The sequence below is a fragment of the Marmota monax genome, unplaced genomic scaffold (assembly GCF_021218885.2).
Source record: "Marmota monax isolate L192 unplaced genomic scaffold, Marmota_monax_Labrador192_F-V1.1 WCK01_AAM20220418_F8-fsc00054, whole genome shotgun sequence".
Taxonomy (NCBI): Eukaryota; Metazoa; Chordata; class Mammalia; order Rodentia; family Sciuridae; genus Marmota; species Marmota monax.
This window is the reverse complement of record NW_026692145.1, coordinates 10,176,430-10,198,434: the sequence shown is the minus strand read 5'-3', so window position 1 is coordinate 10,198,434 and position 22,005 is coordinate 10,176,430. Positions and strand designations below refer to the sequence as shown.

General features: G+C 32.8%; 1 protein-coding gene across 8 annotated transcripts in view; it reads left to right on the top strand.

The window, feature by feature from the left end:
- The window catches only part of Stag2 (STAG2 cohesin complex component), a 134,998-nt gene that overhangs the window by 104,106 nt on the left and 8,887 nt on the right, over nt 1-22,005 (top strand). For 7 of the 8 annotated variants that reach the window (XM_046468662.2, XM_046468668.1, XM_046468684.2 and 4 more), the window contains 12 exons: nt 115-185; nt 484-571; nt 670-750; nt 2,763-2,855; nt 4,800-4,974; nt 7,771-7,910; nt 8,112-8,213; nt 11,094-11,242; nt 12,704-12,832; nt 15,621-15,844; nt 18,795-18,984; nt 19,075-19,185. In XM_046468662.2, coding sequence (XP_046324618.1) covers nt 115-185; nt 484-571; nt 670-750; nt 2,763-2,855; nt 4,800-4,974; nt 7,771-7,910; nt 8,112-8,213; nt 11,094-11,242; nt 12,704-12,832; nt 15,621-15,844; nt 18,795-18,984; nt 19,075-19,185 — 1,553 coding nt within the window. The remainder of the gene's footprint in view (nt 1-114; nt 186-483; nt 572-669; nt 751-2,762; nt 2,856-4,799; nt 4,975-7,770; nt 7,911-8,111; nt 8,214-11,093; nt 11,243-12,703; nt 12,833-15,620; nt 15,845-18,794; nt 18,985-19,074; nt 19,186-22,005) is intronic. The other variant, XM_046468692.2, reaches the window with a different exon arrangement.

Sequence of the window (22,005 nt, the reverse complement as noted above, 5' to 3'; positions counted from 1 at the left end):
TATTGAGCCAAAACCCCAGCCCCTTGTTATTTTTTTTAAGGTGGTATCACTACTTTGATAATATAGGATTTATTTTTTCACTTTGATGCTTCTTAATATATAATTCATTCATAGGGGGAAGAGCCTGATGAAGATGATGCATATCAGGTATTGTCAACATTGAAGAGGATTACTGCTTTTCATAAGTAAGTTGAATCTTTAAGTTTATTATTTATTTAAACTGTAGCAAAATCAACTTGCATGTTTTGTAAGTAAAATTTCAAATTATTTGCTAGACTGCTTTGCAGAAGAAAGTCATGTTTGCAATGGGGTATGACTGAAAAATTATCTAACACTTCTTAAAAAAGTATACCTTTATTTTTTGTTGTAGGAGCATGTTAAAATATTTTCTGTATTTACTTTTTTAGCATTAGATAACAATTCCAAAACAGTTGTGATTAGTCTTTGTTTTTTAATATAATTTAATTCTGTCTTTTTTTGCAGTGCCCATGATCTTTCAAAGTGGGATTTGTTTGCTTGTAATTACAAACTCTTGAAAACCGGAATTGAAAATGGAGATATGCCTGAGCAGGTTCTTATTTATTTACAATATACATACTTCACTTTGAGAATGAAGGCTTATGACTTTTAAGTTTTACCTGTATTTTGTTGTTTCTTTTTTTTTTACAGATTGTTATTCATGCACTTCAGTGTACACACTATGTAATCCTCTGGCAGCTTGCTAAGATTACGGAAAGTAGCTCTACAAAGGTTTGTGGTGGTTCAACAGTGTTTTTATTAGATTAAGTATCATTCCTGAATGATACTTAATTTTCAGCAAACTTACTCCTTTAATAAGGCTAGTTATCTCAATGAAATCTTGTTTATTTCTTTTCTGCTATGTATGAATGTTTACCTTTAAAAAGCCGTCTTGTTTCTAATTTGATGTATACCTAACGAGAGATTATTAAATATTGTTTGTTTCAAGGTATGATTTTTAATTAAAATAAATGTTCACATGTGATGGTAGCAATATTTATGAATTCTCATTATCGATGAGTATATGTAGAAAGATAATATTTTTTAAGTAATGACCAAGAACCTTTGAGTCGAACAGGTAAGGCTATTGGATTATGTAAATTAAAGATGATAAGCCAGCTGCCCTGGATTGTCTTATGCTTTTGTTTTATTTTGTTATCACCTTATTCATGTAAAAGATATCACTAGTGATATTCCAAATTCATGAAAAATTATTTTATGATTGAGGATAATGTATCAGCTATTAGGTCATAAAGCTTTTAAAACTTTACCCATAGGCAATCGATGGTGTGTCTAGTAATTGAACTACTAACCAGGGCCACATTTTCCATTTGTAAGCTAAACCTTAAATATTGTACTCATAGTCGACAATGTTGCCTTACATATTATTTGGGCTCATTTCTATAAACATTAAGCAGTTTCTGGGAGTTATATATTTAGTTGTTAATAGATATTTCCTTTAAAAAGGAATCCTCTTGATATTGATAATTTTCTTTTTTTGCTTAAATCCACACAATAATGTGAAATGCTTAGTTTCTTCATGTATTTAAGATGTTATTATATCACGAGTGGATTTTCATTCTTGAAAAGCAAATATAGTATTATTGGTAAAATAGTATACTTTGGGTCAAATACCTGGGAAAAGTCTATTTAGTTAGATATCAAACTTATAGTGGGTAGTAATCATATTAGTATATATTTGATTTCTTTTACATATAGTAAAAGTTAAAAATTAAAATGGAAAAGAGACAGTTCCTTTGAGTAGAGGAAAAGGGTGAGTAGAAAATTATTTATGATGAAGATTGGTGGAGTTTTCACCAAGTGTGATCTCCAAGTTAAACCTATTTTAACTTCTATTATATAAACCAAGTAAGTACTGTGATTTGGCACACAGTATCAGATGATGGACTAAAGGTTGTAACTGAAATAAGTTAATGCAGTCTATCTATATAGAATAATTTTATATTTTAAATAATATAATATTTTAAATAAACTGCCAAATGTTTAGAAATATTGAAGACATCTTAAAATTTATGATAATACCACAGAACTGATTTTTACCCCCTTTGAGTTTTTTTAAAAAATGGAAAATGCCATCCCTTTTTAAAGATTTTTTTCCTCATTTTGTATTGATGCATTATAGTTATACATACTGATAGGATTTGTTATTATATATTCACACAATATACATCCCTTAAATTTTTTTTTAGTTGTAATTGGACAAAATGCCTTTATTTTATTTATTTTTATGTGGTGCCGATGATTGAACCCAGTCCCTCACATGTGCTAGACGAGTGCTCTACCACTGAGCCACAACCCCAGCTCACAATGCCATCCCTTTTTAAAAACTATTTTCTTCCGTTCATGTGTTGGCCACTCTTCAATTAATAAAGTGAACATGGAGCTTATATTTTTAATCTTTTTAAGTATCCTGAGATGGTGGCTTTATTAAAGGTAACCATATGTAATTATGTAAATTTCCCATTCTAAAGGACCCAGACCACTTAGGATATTATCCATTAATATTATTCATACTTTTAAGGTTGGAATTTGGTGAGATTTCTAAGAAAAATGATACATTTTTTTCCTTTTCCTTTCTATTAAAGCTATAAAGTAGAAATTTTCATCAGTTCTCATGTAGAGTTAATGCATGTGGTAATATTTTGTGTGATTTTAAATAGTTTAACAAAATACATGAATTGTTTACACAATGTTTCAAAATGTTTGTGTTAAATTTTTTCAAGGAGGACTTACTGCGTTTAAAGAAACAGATGAGGGTATTTTGTCAGATATGTCAGCATTACCTAACCAACGTAAATACTACTGTTAAGGAACAGGTTAGTATTTGCTATAGATCTTTCTTAAACGACCTTTATACAATCTGAAATAATGTAAAAAACTTAAGTAATACTAAGATTAACCAAAGTAGAACTGTCTAGAGTCTTCTTGAGTATATCATGCCTTTAAAAAGCAGATTAATTTTGAGCTTGCAACTAATAAAATTGAGTTACTAATGTTTACATGGAGTTTATAATTGCATTATAGATTACCTTCATATGGCAGTTGCTTTATGATGTTTCTTTATGGCACATGGTAAACACTCATTTATATAAATTATAGGTGTATGAAATTATAGAAATAATTCTTGAAAACAACAAGTTTAACAAGTTTGCCTCATAGAGGAAAAGTCCATTAGGTTTTGTCAACCCTGAGAATATCAGATGTTGACATTTTTATGCCCATCCTGACATCAGTGTGGTCATTGTCTGAAATAAAAAAAAAATTTAAATATATATATATATTTTTTTTAGATGTTGATGAACTTTTATTTTATTCATTTATATATATGTAGAGCTAAGAATCGAACCCAGTGCCTCACACATGCTAGGCAAGCGTACTGCCACTGATCCACATCCCCAGCCCTAAAATAAAAATTTTTAATTGCAATACCTTTCTTTCCAGTATTTCCTTCTCACCCTGTGCCTTCATGGTTTCATTACCTCCAGCCTTCTCAACTCTGGAAATAGACCTGGTTTGATCTTAGGTCTAAAATCATGTTTATTTTTAATTCCCTAATACGATAAAACTTCCTTGAGAACGTGCTTTTTTTCTTTTTTCTTCTTTTGGGTACTAGGAAATTAACTCAGGGGCACTGGACCACTGAGGCACATCTCCAGCCTTATTTTGTATTTTATTTAGAGACAGGGTCTCACTGAGTTGCTTAGTGCCTCACTTTTGCTGAGGCTGGCTTTGAGCTCACGATCCTCCTGCCTCAGCCTCCCAAGCTGCTGGGATTATAAGCATGCCCTGAAGGAACATGCTTTTTAAAATATTTTATTAGATAAATGTTTCATAAATGTTTCTTAAGAACTATTAATATTTTTAAACAAAATGCTTTATTAACTGAAATATCCTACCATGTGTAAATTACTACTGTAGTAGTAAGATGACAAGATACTGAATGAAGGGGTAAAAGCTTAAAGAAAAATTAAATGTGGTTAATTTCAATAAAGCAAAATATTAATATCTGCTTTGTGCCCCGTATTATAATTTGTCTTTCCGTCTGTAGTCTTAATTTAAAATGCATTTGCTAGTTGACATTGTGACCCAGAAGTTCTGTTTTCCCTTTCCCAATATATAATTTTTTGCAGTTACATTTTGAGTAATTTTACCTGTGTTTGATTTCATTTGGCAGAGTTTTTATTAAGTTCCTTTGTTTATTAAATGATACTCTTAGAATTATCTGATGTGTAATACCTCCTTATATACTTTGTAGTTAATCCCCTTTGCATGTGAACAATGAGTGCTTTAATTTATCATAGCCATTTTTATCTTTATTCTAGTACTCATTTCCTTAATATGTTATTTTTTCCCATAAAACATAAATTGATACCAAGTTATGTATATTTCATAGTTGAAAATGAATATCCTTAAGCATCTTAGTATAGTACAGAGTATAGGCGATTGGAATCAGAAAACCTTAGGTTAAGTCCTGACTCTGCATATTGGCAGCTCGTATAAGCCATTTAATATTACTAAAATTTTTGTAAAGATAACATTTGTGAAATTACTTTTTAAGATAGTAAAGTATTATGCAAGAATTAGTAGTCGTTACAGAAATTAAACTTCACAATTTCAATATCTTAGGAAAATACTAAGCAATGCTTTTCTTTAAGAGTTTCAAATAAAGTTAAATTTTATTTTGGCTTTAAATATATAAGATATTGTGACTACTGATTAAAAAACCTTAAATTATAACATGATTTCCTTTCTTTTAATAGGCCTTCACTATTCTGTGTGATATTTTGATGATCTTCAGCCATCAGATTATGTCAGGAGGGCGTGATATGTTAGAGCCATTAGTTTACACCCCTGATTCTTCATTGCAATCTGAGTTGCTGAGCTTTATTTTGGATCATGTCTTCATTGAACAGGATGATGATAATAATAGTGCAGGTAATTTTATTGCCATCTTTTTAAGTCTGTTTTCTACTATATATCAAATTTAAGTAGCAATGTTGTGCTGTCTTGCACTATGATACATTTTATCCTCAACTCATTACATCAAGTTTTCAATTTTGCAGATATAATGATTATTTCAAAGTTACCATAAGTAGTGCATTCCTGTAATCCCAGTGACTTTGGAGACTGAGGCAGGAGCATCACAAAGTTTGAGGCCAGCTTTTACAATTGAGTAAGACCCTGTCTCAAAATATTCAAAAGGCTCGGGATGAGGCTCAGTGGTAGAGAGCCCCTGGGTTCAATACCCAGTACCAAAAAAAAAAAAAATGGTATATTTGTTGCTCTATTTATGTTTTCATAGGTGTTATACATATGGGAGAATGGGACAAAATAGGTAAAGTATGAAACATGGGTATATGGTCTAGCACATTATTGTTCTTGCGATATTGTAGACAGCGTTGCAGAGTACAGGCTTTCAAATTAGATCTCTGCTTCTCCCTAGCCCTGTTTCTAACCTGTTTCTAATTTGTAGCCACCTCGTGGAAATAGGAGGGTTAATTAAAATTGAGCAAAGGTACTGGTATAGTATCTGAGCATATCATAGATGCAGTAATATTTACTCCCTTCCCTCATTCATTGTTAAGTTCAGCATTCATATAATTTGAGGAGAAACAAATATTTAAGTGACTTTTTATTATGTCCTTGTATAACACAGGTTTTTGTTATTTGAGAGTGTTATGTGATCTCTAGATGCTTGAAACAATGTTAGAAAATGCTTTATAGAAGTCTGGGGCAGTAAAGAATTTGGACAATAATCAAATCAAATTTGCTTAGTGTTAAGTTATTCTTCACACCCTAATTGCATACCAGATGCCTTTCTTGAATGTGAGGTCGTAGAAAAGCAAGTATTTGGTAGATTCTTTCTGGGTTTGTTTTAATTTGAAGTTTCACTTGAAGGAAAATAAAACATCAACACATTGCTCTCCATACATAAACTGACACATCACTGTATGTCACAGTCTAAATAAACATATAATTCTAGACATGGCTTATAGCCTATTTTTGGCAATGCTGAGCTTTGTACTCACACAATTGAGAAGGCCAGGGTAGTCAAATATTTGTCTGTGTTGTAAAGGTCATATGCTTTCAGTTTTTCTCCTTTCACACTCAGCCATTGGTTTAGTTAAACTTCAGTTCTTAGTATTTATTTGACAGAGACATTTATTTGTTAGTAGGCAGTATACTATTTGGCATGGATATTAAAGAAATTTAAAAGTGTTTTCCTCCAAAAATTAAATTCAAATGGAAAAGAAATTTAAAAACAAGTAGTAATATTATAATTTGATAAGTAATAAAGGCATGAACAAAATATGGTTCATATAAATGAAGTTTCTAACTGGTCTTCATCTTTGAGAGAACCTAACATCTGAAACGAATCTGAAAAGATAAGTAGTGCTTTTTAATTTGTATGGGAAAACAAGCGTTGCATTATAAAATCTGATGCAAAATAAGTTTTGATATATAGCCCTTTAGTTAATTGGGGACTACCTTGGCTTTATTTAAACCAGTATAAATTGAGTAAGAAAGAATAAGCTTGCCAGTTTTCCTAAGTTTTCTACGAGTTTCCTAGAATTGATGCCCCTTTGAGTCTTAACTCCTTGGACTTGTTTTTTGTCTGTTTACACTTTTCAAATGAAATGTTTCCAGTCCTTTGGAAAATTATAAAATATTAACAGATTTGTACACATTCATTCATCAGTCTTTATCAAAGTATTGGTTTCAGATTTAAAAAAAAATAAATTACAACTTCAAAGTCACTCTCATTCCTCTCTTTCCCAATCGCATTACTCGGCTCTTTTCCTAGAGGTAATTACTATCCTAAATTTCGTGCTTATCACACCTGTACTTTTTTTGTGTGTGTGGTTCTGGGAGTCGAACCCAAGGCTCTTGTACATGCGAGGCAAGCACTCTATCAACTGAGCTGTATCCCCAACCCAACACCTATACATTGTAATTTAATTTACTTATTTTTTGAGCATGAAAGAATAGGATTGACTCCTGCAGGGTGAGAGGGGACATACATGATAAGGCTTGCCCCGTTATAATTTTATTTTACTATGTATATAAAAAATGTAAATAAGTTAGTGTTTTTTTTTCCTTTTTACCTTATAAGTAATTAAAATCTATTCTTAGTGCTAAGAGACTGCAGTTAGTATCACTCAACTGTGGATTTGGAAATGATTCTGTCATTTTGAAAATTAAATGTCAAGTACTTACGCAAGGAACCAGATCAGAAATATGTGAAAGTGTCTTAAAAAGACAGAATACTCCTAGGCTAATCTAACTGAATATATTTAATACATATAAAGCAAGACTTTAAGTAAGATTTGGAGGTGAGGTGGGATGGGATGCTTTTAGAAGCATAAAGAGAATTCTGAGATTGGTTGCCTTCACGAAAGAAGGATCTTTAACCAACAGATGTTGAATATGCAGATCTCATTGACAAAACATTCTGTTAGGGAAGTATGTGTTAGGCAAGCCTAGTCTGACTTCACTTCTGACTCATTCCATTTGTTCTTATTCCATGTTTACAACCTCCTGATTATTATTTCATCTCACAACAAAGTACTCTACTGGAATAAACTAAGTGGCTATAATTCTTTATTTTAATTTCAATGCATTTTCCTTTTACAAACTCTCCGATAGAAGAGTGAAGATATAGTGTGAATTAAAAAATATATGCTTGCAGTAAAATAAAAGGTGGCATAATATTTGGAACTTTTCCCCCAGATGGTCAGCAGGAGGATGAAGCCAGTAAAATTGAAGCTTTGCACAAGAGAAGAAATTTACTTGCAGCATTTTGTAAGCTAATTGTATATACTGTGGTGGAGATGAATACAGCTGCAGATATCTTCAAACAGTATATGAAGGTAAAGTTGAAAAATGGATGGAAGATAATTTTTGAATACTAAAAAAGATATATGACAACACTGGCTTTTATGCTTGAATTGAATTTTTATGCTTGCATTAAATTGTTAAAATTTTCTAGTGTAAAAGAAGTTTATTAAAGAATACTTAACGTTATGAAGTTTAAGAGATAAAGCTCTAATTTGTACAAATTTCTTTTCTAGTATTATAATGATTATGGAGATATCATCAAAGAAACAATGAGTAAAACAAGGCAAATAGACAAAATTCAGTGTGCTAAGACTCTTATTCTCAGTTTGCAGCAGGTAAGACATCAAGTGTACCAGCTTTACCTAACATAATTAACACTTACGAAGGTTATACTCTAAACTGGGCAAAGGATGCATTTAGACAGATCATAGTAGAAATATAAAATATTCAACCTCACTTGTAGAGAAGTATTGAGATCTTTTTTTTGCTTTCCAATTGTGGCACAATTGGCAAAACCCAAAGCTTTCTAAGTTATGGAAGAAATGGGTATGGAAAGCAGTTTATCAGTAAATGTGTATTATATTTCTGCAGTGGCTACTATGTAGCACTTAGAATTAATGTAAATATATTTCTATTAATTTATAAAAATCTTCATAATATGTAGTTCAAGAATAAAACAAAACAAAGATTTAGAAGGGCAGCATCCTTATTAAATGATACATATCTCTTATCTGGAAAAATGATTGCCAAAAATATATTGTAGTTGTCAACTTGCTTGGTAGATTTTGAGTGAATTTTACTTTGTCTTCATATATTTTCCAACTTATTTTAGTGAGCATATATGAACTATATAACCAAAATAACAATCCTTTTCATTTTGACACTGGCAAGGGTAGGCTTCATTAGGCAAAATTATTTCCTTAGTATACATATGTCTTTAGAGATAAAGTTTGCATGTAAAACATACCCCAATTCAAATTGATACATTTTTTTCCTTAGAAATGTAGCCTTTTTTAAATATAAATATTCTTTGTGAAAATTAATAAGACTTTAAAGATTGCCTTTAAATAACATTTTTATACAAAGTTATCATATGTCCATGTGAGAATATATCACATCGAATCTCACATTATTTTATTTGTATATGCATGTGTAAATAAATAATGTAAGGGAGATCAGTAGAGTAGTCAAGCAGATCAGAGGCAAGGAGGGGAAGGGAAGGTACTAGAGAATGAGACTGATCAAATTATGTTTATGTGCATGTACAAATAAGGAATAACGAGTCACAATGTTATGCATAAATATAATGTACTGATAAAAATAAGCAATAGTTTTTCCTAAAAAAATAATAGCTGCTTCCTGTAGAAAGTTTAGAAAATACTTTGGTGGGGGCAGGAAGGACTTAAACCCCACTGCCAATTTTATTAAAGTATAATTGACAAAAAATTGTGTATACTTATGACCGACTATGGGAGGTTTTGGTACACAATCAGTGAAGTGATTAAATCTAACTAGTTAATGTATGCATTACCTTGCATACTTTTTTATATTAAGAACATTTAATAGGAGGTGGGTGTGGGGATACATGCCTATAATCCCAGTGGCTCTGGGGGCTAAGGCAGGAAGATTGAAAGTTCAGAACCAGCCTCGGGAACTTAATGAGGCCCTAAGCAACTCCCAAGACCTTGCCTCACAATAAAAAAGGGCCAGGAACATGGCTCAGTGGTAAAGCACCCCTGGTTTCAGTCCTTGGTGGGGAAAAAAAAAAGATCCACTGTTAGCAGTTTTCAAGTGTACAAGACTTTTTTGTTTTGGTATTGACAATTAAAACAAAGACCTTGCATGTGCTGGGGAAATGTTCTACCACTGAGCTGCATTCCCAGATAATGACTTATTCTTAACTATACTCACTATGCAGTAGAGTTGACTTCCAAAGTGTACTCATCCTAATTGAAACTTTGTATGCTTTGAGCAACATCTGTATATTCTTTCTGCTCCCTAACCCCTGGCAACCATCATTCTACTGTTTGTATGAATTCATCTTGTATAGGTTCTATGTATAAGTGAAATCATGTGGTATTTGTCTTTCTGTTTCTGGCTTATTTCCCTTAACGTAATGTCCTTCAGATTCACCCATGCTTTTGCAAAGACATAATTTTCTTCTTTTTTGTGGCTCAGTAATATACTATTGCACGTGTATACATGGAACCAAATTTTCTTTATTCATGCACGTATCAGTCGACATTTAGGTTGGCTATCATCAATGATGTTTCAGTGAACACAGTTCACATTTCTCTTTGACATACTGATATCATTTTCTTTGCATATATACCTAGAAGTCTTGAGATTTTTAATAACTGTATAATATTTCATTTTATAGGTGGACAATAATGTAACCAAAAATCTTTTTGTTTGATGTTGAGGTCTTTTACAATTTATGCCACTTATAAATAGCACTAAAACAAACTTTTTTTCTTGGTTCTGGGAGTCTTTTGTTTTGGTTTTTTTAGCCACTGATCCTACATCCCCAGCCCTTTTTATTTTTTTACTGAAACATGGTCTTGCCAAGTTGCTGAAGGTGTCACTAAGGCCAAGTCTGGCCTTGAACTTGGATCCTCCTGTGCCATCCTAATATAATAATACTTTAATAACAGTGTAGCATTTATGAGGCTCTGGGTTTAATCTACAGCACTTGGGGGAAAGAAAAAGTAACAAAAGAGCAAAATTGCCTAATAATTTAGTATGTTATATTTTTCTTTATATTTTCATATGCTCTGTTAATTCCCAATTAATACCAGCAGAATAGCATTCTGACAAAACTAAAGTTGTGACATCAGTGTTTACCTCTAGTTTAGATAGACGAGGTGCTACAATTTTGGTCAGCTGTTACATGTTGTTTGATTAGGGATTTAACCCAGGGGTGCTTTATCACTGAGCTATATCCCCAGACCTTTTATTTTTATTTTGAGACAGGGTTTTGCTAAGTTGCTGAGGCAAACTTTTAATACTCCTGTCACAGCCTCCCAAGTCACTGGGATTACAGTCATGTACCATCCGTGCCCGCCTAATTGTTACATGTTTTTAAAAATTTATGTTTTAGAATTAAATGTTGTACCTCATTTATAGAATACCTATATTGTTTAAATAAAAATATTACATTTTAAAAATATGTTAATACACAAAAAACTTTAACATACTTTTTTTTTCCTTTTCAGCTTTTTAATGAAATGATACAGGAAAATGGCTATAATTTTGATAGATCATCTTCAACATTTAGTGGTATAAAAGAACTTGCTCGGCGTTTTGCTTTAACTTTTGGACTCGATCAGTTGAAAACAAGAGAAGCCATTGCCATGTTACACAAGTAATCTTCCAATATTTTATTCAGTGCTCTTATATTTTTAATTATAAAACTTTTTTTTAAAATCTAGGCCTTTCATTTGGAATAGCTAATGTTAAATGTTTTATTATTAGTTTATAAATCCATATTGTATTAATATAGATTATTAATATAATTAATTATCTCAATAAATTAGTAGGGACCAAGATTCCCTTTATAAGAAAGTCAGTTTCAGGTAAGACAACAGCTTTATAAATTTTGAGAAGCAAAGAAGCATATATTTATCAGATATTATCTCTTTTATCAGTTTTTGTCACGATCTCTTTGCCAGATAATTTTTTGAGGTTTAATTCCTCTGTTTCCAATTTTCTCTTTCTAGTTCTGTTTTTTATTTTGTAATGACCTTTTCCTTTATTTTGAGTCATAATCTTCTTTTGCCTCCATGTTTTCTTACCATTGTAAAAATCATAAATAATCTGATTTTATATTTGGCATATAATTTAGTGATTAGTTAAACATTTTTAAGTATGGGTATATTTTAAAGCTTTAACATAACTGACATTGATATGTTAAATTTCTTTATCCCTTAACTGTGGCTTAAATAATGTTGTCTTTGGGAAAGAAGTTTTGTCAGTTTCATTGAATGTTCCATTTTGTAATGTCTGTCTCTTACTTAACTCCTCTTGCCTACTTAGTTTAAAAAGTCTTAAATATTTTCCTGTAACAAATTTCTTGTTCATTTTTATTTTACCCATACCTTGCCTGACTTTCCTCTTTTTACCTTGTTCTAAAACTCTTCAGATTTATTTTTAATGCCTTTTAATATATTGGTGGTAATTTTTACGTAATTACTGCACGTGTAGTAATTGAAAAGCAATACATGATTTTGTTCTGTAATAACCTTCCTTCTTTCTTCCTCAGTACTATCTGAGTTGTTTTTTACCCTCTATATTTTTCATAAGAGTATAATGATGGGTTTTTTAATCTTGATTAATAGGTATTTGTTACCACATGAATATAGTTAAAATGGGCCCTGATTAGAGTTGAATTTTAACACATTACTTTTAAGTGAATCATTACAAATTGTCATTAATCATATTTTTGTTAGTTCTGTGTGTTAGAGTAGGCCTGCTTTAGATCTCAAAAAAAGAAGATAATGTTTTGATCATTATGTGATGGAATTTGGGTTGTTTTCTGTGGGAAAGAAATCTTTAGTGAAGAATGTCAGTGTACCAAGCCATAGGCATTAAACTTAAGGTTAACTGGTGTGTGAGTGTGTAGTTTTAAAGAAAGTGAAGAGTGACTTAAAATGTAAATATATTTTCTCATTCTTACACTTATAGCCTCCATATTCTCTATAACTCAAATAAAATCATAACAAAATAAATATCTTAGTAGAAAGTATAAAGTGAAATTTCCTAAGTTCACTTAATTTTTGTATTATGGTTTCTTAAATATTTATTTCAATTTTTTTTTCATTTGCAGAGATGGCATAGAATTTGCTTTTAAAGAGCCTAATCCACAAGGGGAGAGCCATCCACCTTTAAATTTGGCATTTCTTGATATTTTGAGTGAATTTTCTTCTAAACTACTTCGACAAGACAAAAGAACAGTGTATGTATTTGCTAGAAATGTCCCTTTTGATTTCATTTTGGAATTCCTAAGAGTAATTATTACACATGATTTCTCTGCTTTCTATACACATATTTATAGGATTATATTGATGTACAAAAATCTTTATATTTGAACAGTTTTATAATGTAGAGATTATAACTATATTCTATACATAATTCTCCATTTTTACTTTTTGAGTTCCTAACCCACTGTAATTGTGTCTTTTGAGGTATAACTAATGTTTTATGTATTCTTATTTCCATCCTTGCTGTAGCCCAACTAAGGAAGGCGCATTAAAAAAAAAAAAAAAAACAATAATATTGAGAATTCATCAGGAACATCCTAGTCAGTATGTATCTTGATCTGTGACTACACTGCAAAGTAGTCTCCTAAAAGGGTGACATATAAGAGAGACCAGAAAATGAATTTAAATTCTCAAAATCTAACTTCTCTTCCCTTAGCTTTGATGTTTAAAGTGACAGACGAATATAAACACCTTGTAGTGTAATATCTTCTGAAAACCCACTAGTATTTTACATTTAAAACCTATAAATTCCCTACAAATTTTAAAGTAGCCAGAACTTATCTCCATTGTGATATCATAATAGTAGTTACTTGTAGGATTCGATTTATTGAAGGGGAAGAGACACCAAAGTACTTTCTGAGAATGTTCTGTATCTTTGATGGATACATTCATATATAAATAGATCCAACTGTACTCTTTAATTTCTGTGCATTTTATTATATGTAAATATATCCATAGTAAAAATTACATAGGAGATGGGGTTATAGCTCAGTGGAAGAGCACTTGCTTAATACCTGTGAGGCATTGGGTTTGATCTTCAGCACCACATTAAAACATAATAATAATAAAGGTATTGTGTCTATCTACATCCCAAACAAAACTAGATGTGTTAACCTTTTTAAAAAAAACTTGTATAGGCTAGGTGTGATTTTATGTGCCTGTTGTCCCACCTACTTGTGAGGCCTAGGCAGGAGGATTGCTTGAATCCTGCAGTTCAGGGACATCCTTTAATCCTAGCAAGATTCTGTCCATTTAAAAAAGAATTGCTTAGGCACTCTTAGAGAAATATAAATTAAACAGTGAAATATTTCTTATGTAGCAGATTAACAAAAATTAAGAAGTTTGGTAGTGTTAAAATATTACCAAGGATGTGGAGCAATAGAACCTTTTTATATATTGTTGGTGACAGTATATATTGACAAAAAACCACTTTGTGGAGCTCTTTGGCAATGCCTAGTAAAGTTTGGGATTTTCACTACCTTGCAAGCATTATCCAATGATTTCATTCATTGGGAGATACCCTATAAAAACTTATAACATATGCAAAGGAAATCTGTGAAACTATGTCGACTTCTGGATTGTTTGAATAGGGAAAAAACTCAAAACCTAAAAACTCCTCAAGTACAAGATAGATCAATTGACAGATTGTGCAATACCATAGAGTATTTTAAATGGATATATTTTGAAGAACATGTTGAGCACAAATAGAAGACTACAGAATTGCTATGCTGTGACAGTCAACCACATATCACAAATTCAAAATGCGTGCATGGAGATGATAAATAGCAAATTTCAGGTTAGTAGAACCTCTGAGGCTAAGAGGAAGCGAAATGGAAATAGCTTCAGTATGGACTAATCTTTAATGTTCTCTTAAGGTATATGTTGTTTACAGAGCTGTAAATCTCTTGAGTATGTTTTGGCTCCAACTTAGTGTTGTTATAGACTGGTAATAGTTCCCAGAATAGTAGCCAGTTCACAGACTACACTAAGGAGTACTGTGCTACTCTGCCTGACTGAAGTGTATTGTAACAAAAATGAGTAGTTATCGCAAAGCAGTATTTTGTAATTCATGTCTTCTGTGCTGATAAGTCTGAATTGATAGAAATGGGTCATTGTAATAACATGTTGGCGTTGCACCTTACAATTAGTTGATAAATAACTGTCTTCTTTTATTCTGAGTAGACACTAGTCTTACTGAACCTGTGACCTGAATCATAGTTATGCTGCTCACTCAATTTTTTGAAGGGGTACCAGGGATTGAACCCAGGAGCACTTAACCACTAAGCCACATCCCTAGCCCTTTTTTATTTTGAGACAGGGTATTGCTAAGTTGCTTATGGCCTCTCAAAGTGCTGAGGCTGGCTTTGAACTTGCAGTTATCCTTGGGATTACAGGTGTGTACCACCATGTCTGGTTGCTCACTCATTTTTATGACTATGGGTACATAATTCTCACTTTTTTAAAAAACATTTTTTTAGTTGTTGATAGATCTTTATTTTATTCATTTATTTATATGTGGTGCTGAGTATTGAACACAGTGCCTCACACATGCTAGGCAAGTCCTCTATCACTGAGCCATGACCCCAGCCCCTACTTCTCACTTTTTTCTTTTTTTTTTCTTTATGTGTTAAATGAAGAGACTGTTTCCTTCACAAAATTAAAGGATAGTTAAGGAACCTGAGAGAAACATGCCTAGCACATAGTAGTCACGTGAATATTGGTTGAATTTTAATTGCAAAATCATAAAAAAAAGCCTTATGATACTTGTTTCCCAGGGAAGATTTATGGTTTCCATCAGTATGAAGCTTTTTTATCACCCATGCATGGGACATACCCAACAAATATAGAGCTGAAATGCTCTATTTCATTCAGTGTGATAGTCTCGAGGCTGAGATTAAGTATTGTGCAATGCTCACTACAACCAAGGGTTGGTAGAACTAACAGTTTTATTATCAAAGTTAATAGTTTCTACTTCTTTTTAAGGTATGTTTACTTGGAAAAGTTCATGACATTTCAGATGTCACTCCGAAGAGAAGATGTGTGGCTTCCACTGATGTCTTACCGAAATTCTTTGCTAGCTGGTGGTGATGATGACACCATGTCGGTCATTAGTGGAATCAGCAGTCGGGGGTCAACTGTGCGGAGTAAAAAATCAAAACCATCTACAGGAAAACGGAAAGTGGTTGAGGGCATGCAACTTTCACTCAGTAAGGATATAGTTTATTCTTTTTGTATTTTTCCCTAATGTTCACCAACTGAATTGTTATTAAGATTTACCTTATTTTTCATTTGATATGTGTTATTCAACGACGGCTTGCACAATGTATCAGTTACATATGAATATGTTGTTAAAGTATTTTACATATATGAACTCAGTTCTGACAGTTTTTCAGGTATATCCTCATTTTTCAAATGAAAAAACTAACAGATTGAGTAACCTTCCCAATGTCACACAGATAGGTTGTAATAGTCAAAGACAGTTTGATTCCTGAGTGCCTGCTTTTCAATCACTGTGCTGTATTCTATGTATAGGGAAATAGACTCAGTATTATAGTGTTATTACTAAGCAAAGAGATCAGATCATGTAATTTTAAGTGGAATGACATTGAAAGAAGTAACAACCCCTGCATTTCCTTGAAGATGTCATTAATTTTGAAGAACTTGATGGAAATTTAAAGTACAGCCTGTCATTAGAGATAAGAATGCACTATGATGTTAGATGATCTTGTGTTCCTAGCATTCCAGGGTTGGTTAGATATGGGTCTTGGGAATATTTTTCTTTTCACTGGAAGCTTTAAACAAATTAGCAAAGAAGTCAGAATTTGTGGCAGTTATATTTGCTGAGTAATAAATTACCTCAGACTTAAGATATAGCAAGCATTTGTAATGTTTGGTGCCTCAGCTTGGAAGACTGAATGGCTGGAGGCTAGACTCATTTGAATTCATCTTTGCCTACATATCTAACCTCAGCTGGACTGTCTGCCAGAGTATGTGTAAAGACTTCTCTGTGTCAGCATGTCACTCGCTTCTAAGAGCTTAAGTAGTATCCTAAGAGAGAGGAAATGGGAGCTTCTAGTTTTAAAGGCCAAGGCTCAGAAACTGGCATAATATGACTTATGCTATATTCTCTTGGCCAAACAATCACGGAGATTATAGGGAAAGGGGCATAATACTCTTCGTGTAAAGAGTATGAAAGAGTTTGGGAACCATATTTTTTTTAAATTGCCACACAATGTATCGGCCACCATTTTTCATCGGGCGTATAGTATAAAAAATTTGGTTGTCTCATGGTTAGTTTTAGTATCATTTGTCCAGTCATAACCTTAAAACTTGTATAGTTTCAGACTTGGTTATATAGTCCCAACATCACAGTGGATCTTTCCTATCAACTAAACAGGAATGATCATTTATAAAAAGTTTTTTTAATAGAAAAGTTATCCAATTAAAAGGTGTTTCCTGCATATCATTGTAAATCTTATTGAAAAGCTTTTCTCTTCTGAATCAATAATTAATAGTTATAGATTTGTGCTGTAGTATCAAATCTCTCCTTTCCCTGAGACTTCATGAAGCACTTTTGCATTTGTATTTTTATAACATCTTAGATATGAAATGCTGAACCAGATACAAGTTTTGGTCAATGCTCTTTTCAGGTGTTTCAAGAGAGCCATAGAAATTAAGGCACTAATAAGTTAGAAGAATACTGATAGGTTAGCCAGATCAATGCCATATTAGACTCTGAACATAGAAGAATATGATATAATTATATTGTGAAAAATGAAGTATATGTCTAAACCATCAATTACTAGAGTGTTGGTACATTTTCTGCAGGTTTTTCCTTTAATACTTAGGCATATGCTTACATTTGTAATCCACTAATAAAATCGTTTTTATCTTAGCTCAGTCACCAAGTGCTGTCAATTTTACCTCTCGAGTCAGTGGTTTAAAAACTTAACTCAGGGGCTGGGGATGTGGCTCAAGCGGTAGCGCGCTCGCCTGGCATGCGTGCGGCCCGGGTTCGATCCTCAGCACCACATGCAAACAAAGATGTTGTGTCTGCCGAGAAATAAAAAATAAATATTAAAAAAAAAAAAAAAAACTTAGTAATGGCTTATATGTGAATTAGTATAAAAGAACCTTTTGCAGGTGTGAAATCTACTTTTTCTCACGTCTAGTACTTAATGTACATACGGATTTGTGGTCCCTTTGCACTTAAGAGAAGTGTAAAACCTGCTCAGCAGTCTGCATCCCATAGTTTAGGAACCACTTTCCTGTTGTATCCATCTCTAGTATCTTGTTTCAATCACCTAGGGCATAAAATTAGTCTGCTAACTGGCCTGTTTGCTTATAAGTCTTCCTCTTCTTAAGTCCACTATCCATAGTGCCACCACATTGACTAAAACATTTTACTCCCCAAATTGCTTCCATTTCTTAAAGCATTCAGCAGTGATTTCCTGGCACCTTCTCACAGATCACAAGGCTTTCTACAAATTGATTCCTACTTTTTATACTTTATCCCCCCTTGTACTGGTGCTTTACCATTGGTACTTTACACTGGGCTAGATCCCTAGCCCTTTTTAATTTTTTTATTTTGAGATAGGGTAAGTTGCCCAGGCTGGTCTTGAACTTAAAATCCTCCTGCCTCAGCCTTCTGAGTCACTGGGATTAAGATATGCATCACCATGTCTGGCTGATTCCTCCTTCTTTATCCAGTTTTACTTATCTTTTCCCATTATTTTCATCTTTATACTCCCAGTAACATCAAAGTATTAGTTTCAACCATATGAAGTTGCCATTTTTATAGGTCAGATATCATCAGATTAATAGGATTCAGTTACTGATCTTTCATGCCTCAGTGCTTTTGCTTGTGTTCTTACCCCTGCTTGGAAAAACTTTTGTAGCCCACTCAACACTCACTGTAGTTAAAGTCACTTCTGGGTAGCTATCTGATTTCTTGCCACACTGTATTTTAACTGTATGTTTGTTATTTTTTACAATTAGATTATAAGGTCAGGGTGGAGACTGCCTTTCATATCTTTGAGTCTCCCAGTTCCTAGCCCTAGCATGTGAAGAGTAGCCAAAAGTTTGTTTACCTGAATGGGTAGTTTTAGACTATTCAAAATTAGTGACTGAACTTCATTGATGTAAATTTTCTTTCAGCTGAAGAAAGCAGTAGTAGTGACAGTATGTGGTTAAGCAGAGAACAAACACTGCACACCCCTGTTATGATGCAGACACCCCAGCTCACGTCCACTATTATGAGAGAACCCAAAAGATTACGGCCTGAGGATAGCTTCATGAGTGTCTATCCAATGCAGACTGAGCATCATCAAACTCCTCTTGATTATAAGTAAGTACATTTGATTGTTTTCTGTACTAGAACTTTATTAATTACATAGAAAAAAGTTAAGTTAAAAGAAGAATAAAATTCTCCTTGAAGCACGCAGGTAACATGGATGTTAGCTCAAAGACAACAAGAGGAAGCAAGGCAACAGCAGGAGAGAGCAGCAATGAGCTATGTTAAACTGCGAACTAATCTTCAGCATGCCATGTAAGTGAGAGTGCCTTATTGTCTGAGTCTAGGAAGTTCACTAATTCATTTTAACATATTTTAATGTGTGCCTTATATAAAATTTCAGCAAACTCTCTAGAGTAACTGAGCTGAAATAATCAAGGAACTAAAATTGGTCTTTCCAACAGAAAAAAATAAGTTTTAATTTAAATATTAACTAGACAGCTAAAGGACCAATCTTAGGTTGATCTGTTGGAAAAGTTTAAATACGAATCCTTGTTTATTTTGGTACACAGAATTTAAAAATACATTTCTGTTACATCCTAGTGATTTTCCCACCTTAGTTCAGGCCCTCATCTCTAACTGTTTTTTTTTTCCCCTCAAACTCCCCATTTATCCTCTCACCAAACCCTTCCCTTCACACCCCCCACCACTCCATCATTCACACTGCCATCAAAAATTACTATTCTAGAATAAAAATCTTACCATGTAACCTCTTACTTAAAATCTTTCCATGGCTCCCCATTGCCTGCTGGTAAAGTTCAAACTCCTTAGCTCATGGCATGCAAGATCTTTCAAAATATGGCCCCTGCTGTGTTTTAGTCTATCTCATTCCTTGAAAACTGGTAAAATCATCGTGAAAGAACAAGCTCAGGTATCATCTTAAGTGAAGCTTCGGTCATCTATGCTCCTATGACACTATGTACATTCATATTTCTTAATATATTATATGAAAACTATTTGTTTATGAGTTTGTCCCTTTCTTTAGACTGTGAGCTCCTTAAGGGCAGGGACTCCATTCATTGCCTGTTAACATTTGGCACATAAAAGTTGTCAAGTAAATGTTGATTGAATGAATAATTGTTCAGTGCTTTAAAAACTATAGTTTATCTTTTGAATACTTTGTTTTTACTGGATTTTGTATGAAAACTTTGTATCTTTATGAAATTTTTATTTGTTTTGAGTCTAAACAAGCAATGTTTAGATGTATTATATGTCTTGATTGGTATGCAGGGAAAGTATGATGATTCTAATGAAGTTTTTCAGTTTGCAAGCATTATAATAAATGTGGTATTTGCTTTAATACTAGGAGGTAGTAATTGTTACCTTTTTATTTTTTAATTTTATATTTTGTTTTGTTGGTTTTTCAATCAGAATTTTACTTGTTTTTTTCTTAAGAAATGATCATTTACCACATGAGTGGTGGCCTATATAAATTCACTTCAGTTATCTCATAGTGCTCTTTAAGAACCTTTATTGAGGCACAAAATATACTATATTACATGTGTATAGACTCTGATCCTAACTTGGTTACTAAGGTCATCATCTGTACTATCACTTGATTCTGTCCTCTTTTTTTTTTCTGGCCATATTCCCTTTAACATATGTTCTTATTTCATGCTGTATCCTACAAGTGATTTTTTTTTTTTTTTTTTAGCTTCCAGTCAGTCACCAATCCAAACACTCGAATTCATTCGAGAATTCTGCCATGTAATCATTTGGTTTATATCTCTCCCTTGAGAACTTGGTACTGGTTCCTGAGATCTTCTGGAGCATCTCATTACTCAGTACCATTTATCATTATTCTTTTCTTTGTACTGTTTTAATTCTCAGTTATAGGACATCTTTCCCAGGCAACTGCAAGGGGTTATCTCAGTTAAGTAATTGTCACCAGAGAATTCTTTTGATTTTGTTGTTTCATAAGTGGTCTGTTGTCTGGGATTTTTTTTTTTGTTAAAACAGTGCTTGGCTTTGAACCCCATGCCTTATACCTGCTAGGCAAGTGTTCTACCACTAAGCTACATCTCTAGCCCATGGTATATAATTTTTATTTTATTTCACGGTACTGGGGATTGAATGCAGAAGTGCTTTATCCCTGAACCTCATCCCCAGCCCTTTTTAGTTTTTGAGACAGGGTCTTGCTAAGTTGTTGAGGGTCTTACTGAGTTGGTGAGGCTGGCCATGAACTGTGCTCCTCCTGTCTCAGGTCCCAATTAGCCAGTATTAGAGGCATGTGCCACTGTGTTGGGCTTGCCTAGGTCTTCAAAATACTTTAAAAAAAATATAATAGTTTTTCTGTAATGAGACCATCCTATAATATAAATTACTTCCAAATTATCTGTTTTCCTGTAGTTTATATCACACACATCTTGTGTGTACTCAAATGAAATGCATCATGTATTTCTGGGTTTTGGTAACATGGTCCACAAAACTTGCATATTCCCTGCACATCTGCCTCCACAACGTACAGTAAAGATTGTCTTGTCTTTTATTATTCAGAACTGTTAGGACCATTATCAACATATTTGTCCAGGTAGCCTTGATCAGATATTATGGCTTATTATCTTTGTATCTTTTATGATCCAGTATAATATTGTGTACATTGTAAGCAATTTTTTGGTGAGTCTTTTTCTTGGAGGAGGGATCTTTAGATAACAAAAGAAGAAGTCACATTTGACTTTACTCTTGGTTTTGCTGCTTTATGTTCGTCTGGGTTAACTTGTAAACTTAGCTTATTTTCCCAATAATTATGTGATAACATGTAGACCTTTTGGTCTTTATTTTTATTTCTATATAATATTTTAGTTTGTGTTGCATATGGCACAAGAATTCAAAATTCAACATTAAGTGTTGCTCATTTTTTTCTGAGGCAAAATTAATTCCTTCTTTCATTATATCCTTATAGCAAATGATGCATGGTTCTATTATAACACTTGTTTTGTCAATTAATTGTTTATCTGTTTTCCCATAGTAGACTGTGAGCTCCTTGAGGGCAGGAATCATGTCTTTTTTTTCTTTTGCATCCAGAGGGCACAGTAGAAGCATATCACAGAGGAGTTACTCTGTGAATGAGTGAGT